The sequence below is a fragment of the Dasypus novemcinctus genome, chromosome 9, assembly GCF_030445035.2.
Source record: "Dasypus novemcinctus isolate mDasNov1 chromosome 9, mDasNov1.1.hap2, whole genome shotgun sequence".
In the NCBI taxonomy this organism is placed as follows: domain Eukaryota; kingdom Metazoa; phylum Chordata; class Mammalia; order Cingulata; family Dasypodidae; genus Dasypus; species Dasypus novemcinctus.
In genome coordinates, this window is record NC_080681.1 from 71,052,232 (window position 1) to 71,068,931 (window position 16,700).

General features: G+C 37.4%; 1 protein-coding gene across 1 annotated transcript in view; it reads left to right on the forward strand.

Moving 5' to 3' along the window:
• Nucleotides 1–16,700, forward strand: part of LOC101440653 (cytochrome P450 2J2-like) — a 48,915-nt gene that overhangs the window by 22,289 nt on the left and 9,926 nt on the right. Inside the window, exons 2-5 of the mRNA XM_058304717.2 lie at nucleotides 514–676; nucleotides 3,271–3,420; nucleotides 3,832–3,992; nucleotides 10,059–10,235. Of these exons, the coding sequence (XP_058160700.1) occupies nucleotides 514–676; nucleotides 3,271–3,420; nucleotides 3,832–3,992; nucleotides 10,059–10,235 (651 nt within the window). The remainder of the gene's footprint in view (nucleotides 1–513; nucleotides 677–3,270; nucleotides 3,421–3,831; nucleotides 3,993–10,058; nucleotides 10,236–16,700) is intronic.

Consider the following 16,700-nt stretch of genomic DNA (forward strand, 5'->3'; position numbering starts at 1 on the left):
TTTTGCCTAAACTTAGCTCCATCCTTCTAATGAACTTTCTGTTATCTAGAAATGTGTTGGGGAATTGAGCATTCTCTTCTGATTAGATAGACATTATGATTTACTAAGAAATTCATGTTTGCTATACCAGACTTTCACTAAACATAACTAAGCCTTTTTGGTGGGTCAGATGAACAAAATTCTCCCTTTATGGACTCCATAATGCTGGAAATTAGAGACCTTTTTCATTTTATTTGCAGTTATATCCTCAGTGCCTTGTTCTAGGGACTTGCAGTGGATGCTCACTCAATTCATATGGGTTAAATATAAGAAAGAACTTCCAAATCCCATAGTGAATTGTACTTGAATCTAGTTGACAGAAGGAGAAAATGAGACAGAGAAAAACACTCCCACTCAACAAGGTGTGTGTGCAGACACAGAGAATTCCTTCAGTCCAAGCCCCTCCAGCTGCACACACACCCTTTGTTCCCTAACACATGGGCTTGTGTGCATTCAACTGTGACTATTTTTCAGCTTGTGAAGAAATATGGGAACCTCCTAAGCCTGCACTTTGGTGACTTGCATTCAGTAACTATAACAGGATTGCCCTTAATCAAAGAAGACCTTGTCCACCAGGAGCAAAACTTTATAAACCGTCCCATGACTCCTCTCCGAGAACATGTTTTTAAGAATAATGGTAAGTTTCCTGACTGATGTAAGACTTGAGCTTTTGATATTCTTATGTTCTGTTAAAAGTACCTCTATGATTATAATTCTTCAAAAACTCTGAGACCAGGCCCACTATACAATCCCTCCTTTAAAGGAATGTGGATGCTATATATCGACAAGTAAAGGCCCCTCAGAGGATATTTAGCAGGGTCAGCGCTAAAGTCAGGGATTTGGGAAAAGCCTCTTCTCCTGCAGGAACTCACTATGTATACTTTTATAATCAAGTAACCTCATCACTCAATGATAGCATAGAAAAAGGCAATGTATTCACTCTTTCTGCTTTCCGATTCCAAACCTCTTGCCCTAGGAAAACGGATATGGATCTGCTCCCTCTGCTACTCATCTAATTCCTTCTCTTATCTCTAGTTCCTTCTGATTGGTCATTAAGATCCTGCCACACAGGATGCCTCAAGCCTTCCCATCAATCACAGCTCAATATATATTACAACAGGCTGTTTTGAATATTTAAAATTATTTTTAAATAAACTTAATCATTTAAAAATCGAATGGAAAACTCAGATCTATTAGTCTATCAAGGCACCATTTTGTTCAAGTGCTTTGAAATTCCTCTTTGAAGCATTTCATCCATCACGCTCCATTCACTCCCTATATTTTTTAATTGTCTCCCATGTGAAGCACCTCCTTGGCATAAGAGATTTAACAGGGAATAAAATAGAGGAAGTCCCTGTCCATAAGTATCTTACATTAAATTCAGGAAGACAGGCAATGTCAATTCTATATCATTTTAAAGCCTATAATACTATGGAGATAAGTACAAGGTACAAATATTAGAGATAACTAATCTAGTTCAGGAATTCAGGAAAAAGCTAGCATAAGGAAATGGTAATTAATTTAGTAAAGTGTAGAGAAAGGAGGAGCAATCATGAAGAAGGAACAACGTGAAAATTGAAGAGATGGCTTGAAGGACAGTGAATCTGAGGAACTGAAACATGGCCAATGTAGCGAGAGAATAGAGATTAAACGGAGAAAATGACATGGAATGAAGCAACTCAGCTTGGCTAGGAATAGTTCATGCAAGTTCTAGGTAAGGATATTATAATAATAGAATCTATTGAAGGTTGTAAACAAAAAAGGGAATCATCATATTTATATTGTACATAAATCCTTTAGGTTACAGAATAGAGAATGGACTAAGGGAACAAGAGTAGATGCAAAGAAGTTCATTTAAAAGCTTAGGCACTATGGTAGCTTGGACTAGGGAGGTTGCAACAAATGAAAGTAGGTTAGATGAGCATGTTAGTAATGAAGATACATGGGTTTAAGATATTCAGGTGGTAAATTCACTAACGATGACTGAAGAAAGACAAGATGGAAAGAGAATGAGATGTTGAGGTGGACACCAAACTAGGTAAATGATTGAAGGTGAGAACACCTGAAGGAAGAGAAGGTGTTTGGTTTAGTTTGGTTTGTGTGGAAATTTCTATGGAGAAAATCCTGAATTCAGTCTCAGAGACGCTGAATTCGAAATGCCTTTAAGTTGGCAAAGTCAAGCATGCAGTTGTGTATATGGATCTGGAAATGAATACAGAAATAGATGGTCACTATCAATAGATGCTATTTAAAATTTTAGTAGTTTATGAGATTTCTCAGAAATAGAAAATACACCAAAAAAGAAGAATTTTAGGTCCTAATCTTGAAGAACTTTATTTCAATGTTTGATAGGAAACTATGAACCAGCAAAAGAAATGGGAGGGAAATTTGGAGATTGTGGTATCCTGGGTACCATTGGAAGAGAATATTTCAAGAAAAAAGAATCTACAGCTGTTAAAACCTCAAGTAAGAAGTTAAATAGTATCACTGAATATTACAAAAGGAGGACCATTTCATTGAAGTGGTGGATGCTAATGCCAAATATTATAGGGGGTTGAGTGAAGAAATAGAAAAGAATATAGCATTACCTGTGATATAAAACAAATGATGCTGTATTGAACACACTGAGTTTTTTTTTTTAACTTTCCCTTTGCTGTTCTTCTTCCTGCATGAAGTGTTCACTTCTCTTCACTTTCTTGAGCCATTCCTTCATCGATTATGACCTAGGTTAGTAGGACACCTCCTCAAAAGCCTTTTGTGCCTCCTTCAGAATGTGGACTTCGTTTTGCCTATGAGTTCATTCCTAATATTTAGCACAGTATAAGTACTTAAATATATTTTTTGAATAATATTTGAAGAATGGGCTTTGGAATCAGGCAGACCTAAATTTGGATGCCTGTTCAGGTGCTTATAATAGTGTCACCTTACAAAGTTTACCTTATCTCATTTTACCTCCTATATTCTTCAGTAAAAATGGTGGCAATAATAGTAAATTGTATAATAATTTATCCCATGGGGTTTTGTGAGTATTATATTATTAAATGCAGAAGAACACCCAATAAAGTACTGTGCATAGCATTCAGTAAATGTTGGCCATTCTATCTATGGTTTGGGATTGTTTCTATGAACATATTTCAAGTGCCTTAGGCTTCCTCCCTCTCATCCCCAATAATTTCTGCATATTCATATTCTAGATTCTGGATACCATTATATTGACTTTCTTTTTCCCAGGAATAGTCATGTCTAGTGGCCAGAACTGGAAGGAGCAAAGAAGGTTTGTCCTGACAACACTAAGGAATTTTGGCTTAGGAAAGAAGAGCTTAGAGGAACGCATTCAAGAGGAGGCCTGCCACCTCATAGAGGCAATAGAAGAGGAGAAAGGTGAGTGTTTCATACAGCAGGTGCAGGAGATTGTGGATTGTGGTTCATTTATTAATTGAAGAGATACTCATTAAGTGCCTAAGTTCCTACTCCATTCCCAGCACTATACTAGGCACACTGAGGAGATAACATTGAACAACGAATGGTTCTACCTTTATGGGGTTCTAGAATTAATCACAAGATAGACATTTAAAATATTGTTAAATTAAACCCTGGTCATCAATTTGACTTTGAAGGCATTCACTGAGTACTTACTGAGTGTCAGCCCCTGTGCAGGGCACTCTGACCCAAGGCTCATATGTGGTTCTATAACAAGTGTGTCAAGTGTCTTTTTAAGTGGGCTCTCCATAGAAAGCAACGACAACAAAAAATCCATCTGAATGATCCGTCTCTTTCTTCCTCTACCTCTAGGACAGAATTTTGACCCTCACTTCAAGATCAACAATGCAGTTTCCAATATCATTTGCTCTATCACCTTTGGGGAGCGCTTTGAGTACCAGGATGGTCAATTTCAGGAGCTGCTGAAGTGGCTGGATGAGGTCACATATATGGAAACTTCAAGGCAGTGCCAAGTAAGGCAGTTCTCCTTCCATTTTTTGGTTGAGAATATTGGAGCTGGGGTCAAGCACAAATGGTTTCTTCCTTTCCCTCTCCCCAGCTAAAATATATTTTAATTAACATCAACAAAAATTAATTTGATATCAATCTGTTGACTTTCATGTTTTTAATAATATTATGAAATATTTATTATGCGCAAAGAACATTTTGATATTTATGTAAGGTAAAAATTTCATATGGCATACCCCTATGCAACCATATTGTTCTTAAAAAATAATAATAATATTTCCATTGCCTTTGCATCCCTTCCTAATCCTAGGCACTTCTCTCCTACCTTAGATATACTTTTTTGCACTTGGCTTCTCACTTAGCAGGACCTATTGATATCCATTTCTGTTGATTGCTCTGCTTTAATGATGAGTAGTATTCCATTTTATGAATATTCACTGTTTGTTAATGTATTTTCTGTGTTTCCATTTGGGGGACGTTCTGAATAAAGCTGCCATGATCATTCTTGTACAAGTATTTTTGTGGATATATCCACTCAATTCTTTTGACTATATATGGAAATAAAAGATGGCAGCACATTTTTAAAGTGGTTTCACTATTTAAAGAACCACCAACACTTGCTTTTCTCAGTGGTTTAAGTTCATAGTGCACAGCCCTTTGGGATCCAAACTTCACCCCTTTCCTGGTGGGTCCTGAACTCCGAATTTTAACCTTCTATGCCTGTGTGTATACCAAAACTTCTCCTCAGCTTCTTGATCCCTCAGCCACTTTTGTGGATTTGGAGGATACTTCTAGAGTCACCCCAGAGTGTTGAGTTCACCTCTCCTGGTTTCCTTCTTTCTGTAGATCTTGTCCCTTAATTCCTCACTACCTTGGTAAGTGTGTATCTATGTGTGTGTGTGTGTGTATGTGTGTGTATTTTTTCTACTTATCTTACTGTTCTCAGTAGAAGATTTGGCCTTGATATACCTCTTCTGCCATTGTCAAATTTTAAAAAGTTGCCTCCCTTTAAAAATCACTTTATTTTTGAAAATTATAGGCAAATATAAAAATAGGAAGAATACCATAATGAATCACTATGTACCCCTCAATCAGCTCCAACAATTATCAGTGCATGGTCAATTTCATTTCATCTTACCCACACTCAAGTACTGCTTCTGCTCTTGGATTATTTTGGAGCAAATCACAGACCTTGATTATTTGATCCATTAATATTTTAGTATATATTTCTTCACAGAGCCGTTTTACAAAAATGCAATGTTCCTAAATGTGAAAAATATTAATATAATTCTGTTATCAAATATTCAGCCTGTGTTCATATTTCCCAAGTTGTCTTCTAAGTAATTTTTATGAGCTATCAGTTTTTTCTTTTAATCAGAATCTAAACTAGGTCCTTATGTTGAATTTGGTTGCTACGTTTCTCAAGTCTTGCTTAACATAAGGCTTCCTGCCCACCTCTATTTTTCCTGCAAAATTTATGCTTAAAAAACTGAGTTATTTGTCCTGTAGATTATTCCACATTCTTGATTTTGTTGATTGCATTCCTTTGTCATTTAATGTTTTATATTCATTGGTTGTTAAATCTAAATGACTGATCATAATCAGGTTTAATATTTTGGGGATGACAACCTTTTTGGAAGTGCATAATGTCTGGTTGTCTCTGCTTATATTAGGATTGATCAGTGAATTTATGTGTTACCAGCCTCATCCATCAATTATAACATCCCCCATTAGCTTTCTACATAATTATTTTATTTTATTTTATTTTATTTTATTTTTTAATAGAAGAAAAAGCAGAATCATTTATTTATTTCCCCAATTTGTAATTTTATGTTTTGATTGAATGTATTTGCACATTTTGAAAACCTTAAAAAAAGGTACTTCCCATTCTTCTTACCCATTTTTCCCCAATTGCTCATTCTCCACTTTTGTATATACTTTCATTCACATTTTATAAATAGAAGCAATGAGTCGGAAGTATTATTTATTTAATTTTGGTTGTGTTCTCAGGAGAATTATAGTAAGCAGAGTAAAATGCATGTCCCTGTGAAAATGTTTTGTGTTTTTTTAAATTATTTATTTATTTTTAAAAATTACATTAAAAAAATATGAGGTCCCATTCAACCCCACCGCCCCCACCCCCCACTCCCCCAACAGCAACACTCTCTCCCATCATCGTGACACATCCATTGCACCTGGTAAGTACATCTCTGAGCATCACTGCACCCCATAGTCAATGGTCCACATCATAGCCCACACTCTCCCACGTTCCATCCAGTGGGCCCTGGGGGGATCTACAATGTCCCATAATTGTCCGTGAAGCACCACCCAGGACATCTCCTCGTCCCAAAAACGCCTCCACATCTCATCTCTTCCTCCCATTCCCCAAACCCAGCAGCCACCATGGCTACCCTTCCCACACCCATTCCACATTTTCTTTGTGGACATTGGATTGGTTGTGTCCATTGCACATCTATGTCAAGTGGGGGCTTAGATTCCACATGGATACTGGATGCACTCCTCCTGCTTTCGGTTGTAGACACTCTAGGCTCCATGGTGTGGTAGTTGACCTTCTTCAACTCGATGTTAGCTGAGTGGGGTAAGTCCAATAAATCAAAGTGTAGGAGCTGAAGTCTGTTGAGGCTCTGGGCCTGGGTGTCATATTATCAGTCCAGAGATTCAAATCCCCTAAATATATCTAAAACCCCAGCACCAACTACAATTCCAATAAAGTAGCATGCAAGTCTTGTGAAAAGAGATCCCCTCTGAGTCCAACTCCATCACGCAGAAACACCAGCTCCAAAGAAGGGCCATCTGCCATGGCAGTGAACCCCATCTGCCATGACCATAGAACCCGTGGGTCTCTTTATTCCTCAAAAGAACCAATACCTGGGGTTGTATCTACTTTATCTGTCTCTCAGACTCTGCTCAGTTGTGCATAAGAGGATTCCTTCTGACAACCTCCAGACTCTTTTTTAGAGACTCATAGCCTTATATTCTCATTTCTCCTTTCCATTTCCCCCTTACATTAGGTCAAACAGCATTTTGAAGTCATCTACATAATGATTTTAGAAATTACTGATGATCATTGCCTAGGTCCATATTTCTTTGGAGAATTCAAACTGGTGATATTCTAATTCATTTATTCCCTCGTTGCAATTGACTTTGATTATTGATTTTGTATGCATCAAATTTGATAAACTGTTATTAACACTATAATTTATCTGTGGACTACCCCATAGATAATTTTATCATATGCAAATAATAATACCTTTGTTTCTTCCTTTCTAATCCTCATACCATAGATTTACTTTTCCTTCTTCATCGTGCTGGCTAGAGTTTCCAGTGTATTCATTAAAAATGCCCTTAGTACAAAGGTAGATTTTTAAATTTCTCTCTGTAGTTCTGTCAATTTTCGCTTTATATTTTTATTACTGTGTTGTTAGAAGGTGCATACAAGTTTAAATTTGTTATGTCTCTCTAGTGAATTGAAACTTTTATAACTGTTTAATAGTGTTCTTTATAGTCATTAATATTTTCTTCCATAAAGGCTGTTTTGTCTAATACCAGTATAGGAAATTGCCTTTACTTTGGTTAGTGTATGGTTAATCCTTTTCCATACTTTTACCTTTTTATTCCCTTATGTTTTAGGTGTTTCTCTTTTAAACAGCATAAAGCTAGATGTAAATTATGCCTTTTTATTGGTGCATGATTCCTTTACATTAATCATAATTACTGAAAACTTAGAATTTAATTCTAGTTATTTTGTGCTTTCTATTTATATGTTTTTCTCCTTTTTTTTTTTTTGTTTGGTTGTTTTGCTCATTCCTTCTTTTTTGTATTAGTTTAAAAGCTGAACAATTTTGTTCTATTATTTTAGTCTTTAACCTAGAAATTTTAATATGCATATTTAAACTGTCAAAATCTAAAATTAATAGCTCTATCCTCTCCCCAAATAATACAAGAACTTTAAACACTATGATCACTCATCTAGGCTTCTAGGATTATGTGTTTAGTTTGTTCCTTTTAAACTTGAAAGTATATAACTTTTATTGTTTTGTTTGGTCACTATTTATATTTACCTACATATTTATTGCTTTCAGTTTTCATCATTCCTTCTTGCATTCCATACCCTCCTCCTGAATTTAGTAGGTATCAGTTGGGGGCAAATTCTTTTGTTTTCAGTTACTTGAAAATATTATTATTTTGCCCTCACTTAAAAAATGTATCTTGAGGTTGACTATTTACTTTTCTGTGCACATGGAAAATGTTATTCCCCTGCTTTCTGGCTTCTTTGGTGCCATGGAGAGTCAGTAGAATAATATACCTCTCCCTTTCTCTGGCTTCATTTTAGACTTCACTGCCTTTAGTGTTCATTAGCTTCTCTATGATGTACCTAGAAGTGGATTTATTTGTATTTACTGCTGAAAAGTACCTTTGCCTGGAGCTTTCTGGATACATCACATGAAAATTGGTGAAGCAGTTACCATGATTCTTTACTCTTAAGAAAGGCATAATTAATGCTATTTTTATTTTCAGAATCATTTTGAATTCCTTGTTTTCACTTCTAGTCATGGTAGGCCTCTGTTCAGTAAATTCATTTTTTTTCCTTCCTATTACAACAGAGTCTAGGAAATCAGAGTTTAATGGGTACCCTGCTGACTTCCAAGTACATGTCTCAGGGATGAGATTTTCAAGGGAGAGGAAGAAGGGAAAGTCCAGTGGGGGTAATAATCATTTCTTGGAGCCCCAAAAAATACCAGGTACTTTAAAGGACAATTGCATGAAATTTACTTACTTTACAAAACCATCCTAAAAAAAAACAAAATGCAGCTATATCATATGTGCAAGCAGATATGGGAGTGTGTCTGCAAATACAGGAGGCAGTTGTCCACTGGTTCTGTGTTAAATGTTCTATGTTCCTCATTTCATTTCATCCCCAGAAACCTTAGGACCCCACAGGAAGTTACTGAAAGTAAGAATCAACAATTTACATTGCTATTATTATGACAACTCTTAAAGTATTACACCTAGAAATGCAGAGCTAATATTCAAAACCAAGTCTGTCTCATGTTAAGTGTAGGCAATGTGTATTATGTTACACTATATACCTTCTATCAGATATGAGGGAAAATTTACTTACCATCTATTGTATTTATGTAAAAATGTCAAGTTTTGCCTACATGGAGATTACACCATAGTGGAGAGACAGACACATGGAAATGTACATGTGTATACATGTATATATGTATGTATATGTATATATGCATGTTTAGGTATGTATTTGTATGATTTTATAAATATATAATTGCCATTAAGGAAAAAAAAGCTGTGTAGGAGAATAGACAAAGGGTGACAGAAGAGCTGCCACATACAGGATTAGCTGGTAATCCACCATTCCAAGGCAGTGGCATTTGCGCAGCACCTTAATGAAGTGAGCAGGTGGGTCATACAGGTTTACAGAGGAAGAGCATTGCAGGCAGAGGGAACAGAACAGGTAAAGGCTAAAATAGGAACATACTTGATGTGATCATGGACGCCAGTAGGGCTGGAGTGTAGAGAGTGAAATGGCCATAAGATAGGAAAGGAGGTAATGGGAGAGGAAGGGACAAGTGTGTGTGAAGACTTAGAGACCCAAGTAGTGATGCCAACCTTTTTTCTGAGTGTAATGGGAAACCATCAGAGGGTTGAGAGCCAAAGAGTGAAATAACCTGCTTAAACTGTGAAATGCTCAATCTGGTAGCTCTGTGGAAAAAAAGACTGGGAAAGGGATTAAGAATTAAATCAGGAAAACTATTGGAGGCAACTACAGATAAAAACTGCTAGTGGTGTGTTCTAAGTTTGTAAGCAGTTGGGGTGGTGAGAAGTGGTTGAGGCTGGATATATTTTGAATAGAGAACTGAAATGCTCCCCTAGAGCAGTGAGGAGAGGAATGAGAGAGGAAAAGAGGCATCAAAGGTGAGTCCCAGGTTTAAGGCTGAGCAAATGAAAGAGATGGAAAGAAGATTGTCATGAACAGTGGAAAAGTGACAACATGTGGTCCCCATGATGGTTTTTCTTTTATCATTTAGCTCTACAATATTTTTCCATGGATAATGAAATTCCTACCTGGACCTCATCAAACACTCTTTAGAAACTGGGAAAAACTGAAATTGTTTGTTTCTCATATGATTGAAGAACACAAGAGAGATTGGAATCCTGCTGAAATGAGAGACTTTATTGATGCTTACCTCAGGGAAATAGCAAAGGTAAGGAAATCAAAAGCATTTCCTCATTTGTTCTGAAAGGTCAAACTGAGCTATAGTTGTGCTAATAAATTGCCACAGATGTAGTATCTTAAAACACATATATTCTTATATACTCAGGAGGTCAAAGTCTGAAATCCATTTCATTGGACTAAGGTCAAGGTGTTAGCAGGGCTGGTTCATTCCAGAGGCTATAGGCTATAGGGGTGATTTGTTTCCTTGCCTTTTCCAGCTTCTGGAGGCCGCCTGTTTTGTGTGTGGCCCCTTCCTCCACCTTCAAATCCAGCACCATATCATCTCACTGACTTCTGCTTTGTCCTTACATCTTCTCTCTGAATTTATCCCTTTTGTTTCCCTCTTATGAGGTTTCTTGTGATTACTTGGGGCCCTCCTTGATAATCCAGGATAATTTAACCATTTTTTGTCTTTATTTTTTTAATATTGTATTCAAAATATATGAGGGCCCCATATACTCCCCACCCCACTCACCCCACTCCTCCCCCCATAGCAACAATCTCGTCCATCATCATGAGACATTCATTGCATTTGGTGAATACATCTCTGATCACCGCTGCACCGTATGTTAATGGCCCACATCATAGCCCACACTCTCCCACGTTCCACCCCGTGAGCCATGGGAGGACATACAATGTCCAGTAACTGTCCCTGCAGCATCACCCAGGACAACTCCAAGTCCTGAAAACGCCTCCACATTTCATCTATTCCTCCCATTCCCCACACCCAGCAGCCACCATGGCCACTTTCTCCACACCAATGCCACATTTTCTTCGATTACTAATCATAATAGTTCATGAATAGAATATCAGTAAGTCCACTCTAATCCATATTCTATTCCTCTTTCCTGTGGACCTTGTAATGGTTGTGTCCACTCCACACCTATATCAAGAGAGGGCTTAGATTCCACATGGATGCTGGATGCAGTCCTCCTGCTTTCAGTTGCAGGCACTCTTGGCTCCATGGTGTGGTGGTTGACCTTCTTCAACTCCATGTTAGCTGAGTGGGGTAAGTCCAATAAACCAGAGTGTAGGAGCTGAAGTCTGTTGAGGCTCAGGGCCTGGCTATCATATGATCAGTCCAGAGATTCAGATCCCCTAGGTATATAGTAAACCCCAGCACCAACTACAGTTCTGGTAAAAGTAACAGGAGAGGCTTGTGAACAAAGATGACATCTGAGTCCAGCTCCATCACACAGAAACACAAACTCCAAAGAAGGGCCAACTGACATGGCACTGAACTCCATCTGCCATGATCATAGAACCTGTGGGTCTCTGTAGCCCTCAGAAGAACCAATACCCGGGGTTGTATCTACTTTATCTGACTCTGGGACTCTGCTGAGGTGTGCATAAGGGCAACCCCTCTGATAACCTCCCGGCTCTTTTTGGAGACTCATAGCCATATAAACTCATTTGTCCTTTCCATCTCCCCCTTGATTCAGGTCAAAAAGCATTTTTAACTTCTGGTATTATATGTCGACTGAGATATTCTGCTGGTCCAAGTTGACCCTTTTATTCAAGGTCATTTTCTAGTTACATCATTAGCTGGTACTTGGTAGAAATCACTCGGCGCCAGGGAGGCTCATCCCCGGGAGTCATGTCCCACGGTGGGGGGAAGGCAACGCATTTACATGCTGAGTTTGGCTTCGAGACTGGCCACATTTCAGCAACATGGAGGCTCTCAGGAGGTAAATCTTGGGCACCCTGCAGCTCTAGGCCTTGTTCTTATTTCAGGTGCACAGGCTCACAAGTATATTCATTAGTATCAAGGGCTCATTGTTGGACCTTCCTTCTTTTTTGGTCTTTGCCATTGCACTTGGGGGATTGTTGCTGTTCCTTTAGGGACTGTGATAGAGCTCCCCTGGCTAGGAACTCAGCACTCCCTCAGTTGTTTTTTATAATTGTATGCATTATGAAAATATCCAAACATTTTTATGTACCCTGGATATATGCCCTGTAGAACTCCCTGCCAACCATGTGTCCCCTGTCAATAACATCCCACACCAGTATTCCTCCACTGCCATTGTTGAACCTCTCTGTGATCCAAAACTTCCTGAAAAGTGAAGCCCAATATATTGCCAGGTTCCATTAATAGTAAAATGGAATATAGCGATGAGTTTAAAGGTTAAATATAGAGTACAAATTAATTTGGAAAAATTATGGTAAAAATAAATTGAGGTATCAAAAAATTTAAAAATGCAAAAACTTTATTTTTGAAGTTTTGCCTTCCATCACTGCAATAAGTGTTGCCCTGTATGCAAATTGGCAAGGCAACTTCTGTCTTTTCCTCAGTGTCTACGTCCTATCCTTTTCTTTTTTCTAATTATTAAGCTTATCTTCACGAGAGTTTTAGATCACAGTAATTCATATATACAATATACAGTACTCCCACATATCCACATAAAACCTTTTCCCTTCCACAGCAATAATCTTTTTACATATCCATACTATATTTACTGAAACTGATGTACAGATATTGAGACAATAGCTTTCAATCAAGGTAACATTTGTGTTTACATTGTGGTTTATATTTTAGACTATACAATTTTCTAAATTTTTAGTTATCTTATGTTTTACATTATGATTTACATTTTAGCCTATCAACCCCTATACATTTTTTATGTAATTTTACATGTCTTATATCCATCCTTGCATACTCTTGTGAAATACTTCTATTGCCCACACAGTTACATTGGTTCCATCTATTCAATACCACTTTCCCCCTCCCCTTAGGGCCCACAGTGACCATCAATCTTCATTGCTTGAAGGGCCATGTTCAGAGATACTTGCAACAGTGTTGAGGGCTTGACATTCTCAACTGCCCTAATGCACTGGGAGCCACTATTTCTCTTGAGATACAGTTCCCTCTATTTGAGGGCATCAGTCCTCCCCAGGATATGGGTATACCTTCACTCTCATTATATGGGTCTCTATCCAATAATACAATCCACTATGGCAAAATGATCATTCACATATTCCCTAGGAGCCTGTCCTGCATCAGATTATCCCCTTAAGCATCTTAAACAGGTAACTTTCCTTATTATATTTTTGAAAAGGTTTTCTCAGCATTATACTCTCAACCAAATACCTGACAATCTCCTATGTTCATATGTTGCCCCACCCTCCCCCAATTTCTTGGGCAATATTACCCATCCTCCCATCCCTAGCCCCCCTCAAGCCCACAAAGCCCCACCCAAAAGTAACCCTATGCCCCCATTTTATCCCTTCCTTGTACAAATACTTACCTCCAGCTTATCATAGATTTCACCCATGTAGGTGTCAGTTTACATCCTTCCTCTACCCCCCAATTTCCTGTAAGCCTATCATCTAGTCTCTAGCTCTCTGAGGCAGCTTGGTTTACTTATTTCATATCATTGAGGTCATGTAGTATTTGTTCTTCAATGCCTGGGTTGCTTCACTCAACATAAGGTTCTCAAGATTCATCCATGTTATCATGTGTGTTTGTAGTGTATTTGTTCTTAAAACCGAGTAGTATTCCATTGTATGTATACACCACATTTTATTGATCCATTCATCTGTTGATGGGCATTTGGGTTGATTCCAACTTTTGGCAATAGTGAACAATGCTGCTATGAACACTGGTGTGCATATATCGGTTTGTGTCCTTGTTTTCAGTCCTGCAGGGTATATACCTAGCAGTGGAATTGCTGGGTCATATGGCAAATCTATGGCTAGTTTTTTGAGAAACAGCCAAACTGTCCTCCAGAATGGTTGGATCCTTCTGCATTCCCACCAGCAGTTGATGAGTGTTCCCATTCCTCCACAACCTCTGCAGCATTTGTACTCTTCTTTTTTTTTTTTCATAGCTGCCAATCTCATGGGAGTAAGATGATATTTCATTGTAGTTTTGATTTGCAATTCCCTGATAGCTAGAGATTTGGAGCATTTTTTCATGTGCTTTTTAGCCATTTGTATTTCTTCTTTGGAGAAGTGTCTGTTTAAATCTTTTTCCCATTTTTTAAAATGGGTTGTTTATCTTTTTATTTTCAAGATATAGGAGTTCTTTATATAGGCAAGTTATAAGTCTCCTATCCAATATATGGTTACCAAATATTTTCTCCCATTGACCTAATACATTGCTTTTTCTGCATCTAAAGATATAATCATGTGATTTTTTCCCTTCAATCTGTTTATATGGTGTATTACATTGATTGATTTTCTTATGTTGAACCATCCTTGCATACCTGAAATGAATCCCACTTGGTCATGGTGTATAATTCATTTAATGTGTTGTTGAATACGGTTAGCAAGTATTTTGTTGAGGATTCTTGCAACTAGGTTCATTAGAGAAATTGGTCTGTAATTTTCCTTTCTTGTGGTGTCTTTGTTTGGCTTTGGTACTAGGGTAATGTTGACATCATAGAATGAGTTAGGTAATGTTCCTTTTGTTTCGATTTTTTGGAAGAGTTTCATCAGAATTGGAATGTTTTGTAGAATCCACCTGTGAAGCCGTCTGGCCTTGGGCTCTTCTTAGTTGGGAGGTTTTTAATGACTGATTCTATCTCTTTATTTGTGATTAGTTTGTTGAGATCATCCATTTCTTCTTTCATCAATATAGGCTGCTTATGTGTTTCTAGGAATTTGTCCATTTCCTCTGAATTGTTGGAATATAGTTTTTCAAAGTATCCTCTGATGATAGTCTTTATTTCTGTGGGGTTGGTGGTGATATCTCCTTTCTCATTTCTTATTTTGTGTATGTGCATCTTCTCTCTTTTTTTCTGTTAGTCTCACTAAGAGTTTGTCAATTTTATTGATCTTCTCAAAGAACCAGCTCTTGGTTTTGTTTATCTTTCCAAGTGCTTTCTTATTTTCTATTTCATTTAGTTCTGCTCTTGTCTTTATTTCTTTCTTTCTTTTTCCTCTGGAGTTACTTTGTTGTTTTTTTGCTAATTCCTCCAAATGTGCAGTTAGTTCTTCAATTTTTGCTCTTTCTTCTTTTTTGATGTATGAATTTATGGCTATAAATTTCCCTCTCAGTACTGCTTTTGCTGCATCCCATAAGTTTTGGTATGTTGTGTTATCATTTTCATTAGTTTCAAGGTAGTTATTAATTTCTTTTGAGATTTCCTCTTTGACTCACTGTTTTTCTAAGAGTGTGCTGTTTAATTTCCATATCTTGGTGTGAAATCTGGCCCTCCAGCCCTTGCAGATTTCCAGCTTCACTCCACTGTGGTCAGAGATATTATTTTGTATGATTTCAATCTTTCTGAATTCATTGAGCCTCTCTTTGTGGCCTAGCATATGGCCTGTCTTGGAGAATGATCCATGAGCACTTGAGAAAAATGTATATCCTGCTGTATTCGGGTGTAATGATTTGTATATGTCTATTAGATCCAGTGTTGTGCTTTCTGGACATGTACATCCATCTCTCTCAGTAGATTTGGAAAGTTTTCGGCCATTATTTCCTCCAACACCCCTTCTGTCCCCTTTTCCTTCTCTTCTCCTTCTGGGATGCCTATAATATGTATGTTTGTGTGTTTTGCATTGTCATTCAGGTCTCTAAGTCCTAGCTGGATTTTTTCTATCTTTTTATCGATCAATTCTACTATCTGTTTGATTTCAAATGTACTCTCTTCCACATCGCTAATTCGCTCCTCTGCCTCTTCTAATCTGCTGCTATTTGCTAAGAGTGTATTTTTGATTTCTTGAACTGTGGTGCTCATTCCCATCATATCTGTTATCCTTTTGCATATGTCTGCAATTTCCTCTCCAAGTGTTTTCTTCATATTGTTAATCTCTTCCTTTACTTCATTAAGTTGGTCTCTAATATATGTTTTGAGATCTTTAATTACTTGTCCGATGTTCTGCTCCCCTTCCTGGTTTTTAGTTTGTTCATTGGATTCAGCCATGTTTTCCTGATTATTGGTTTGGTTTGTAGTTTTTTGTTGCTGTCTGGTCATCATTTTATCTTGATGTGTTTAATCAGTTTCTTAGCTTCTTTGTCTAGTCTTGGGGATTAATTAGTTGTTGTTCTTGCATAAGTGTTATGTCTTCTCTTTGTCTCTTTGGTCTTCTTACTCTATTTTCTTGTTGCTAGCTAAGTTCACTTTGAAGGAAAATATTAGGGCCAGGGAAAGCAAAATGAGTAAGAAAAGAAAATGTGTAAAGTAGTATTGGTAATAAATATTAACAGAGCAACAATGTGAGATCTGGGAGAATGGATGTTAGACTCATGTAAGTTGTGTAGAGTTACAGCAGTAAGTAGAGTACCTATAATGAGACAGTGAACTGAATATGGGGAGGAATATAGTATGAATTAAAAAGCCAGTGTTATCATGAGAGATGGAAAGAGAAAAGACAGACAATAATATCAAGAGTGGATAAAAGACAGAAAACAGAACAAAGGTATTAAAAATTAAAAGTCAGACAATTTGGGGGCCAAAGAAAGGGAGGTGGAATATAAGAGAGACAGTAGATGATGGAGGATAGCAAG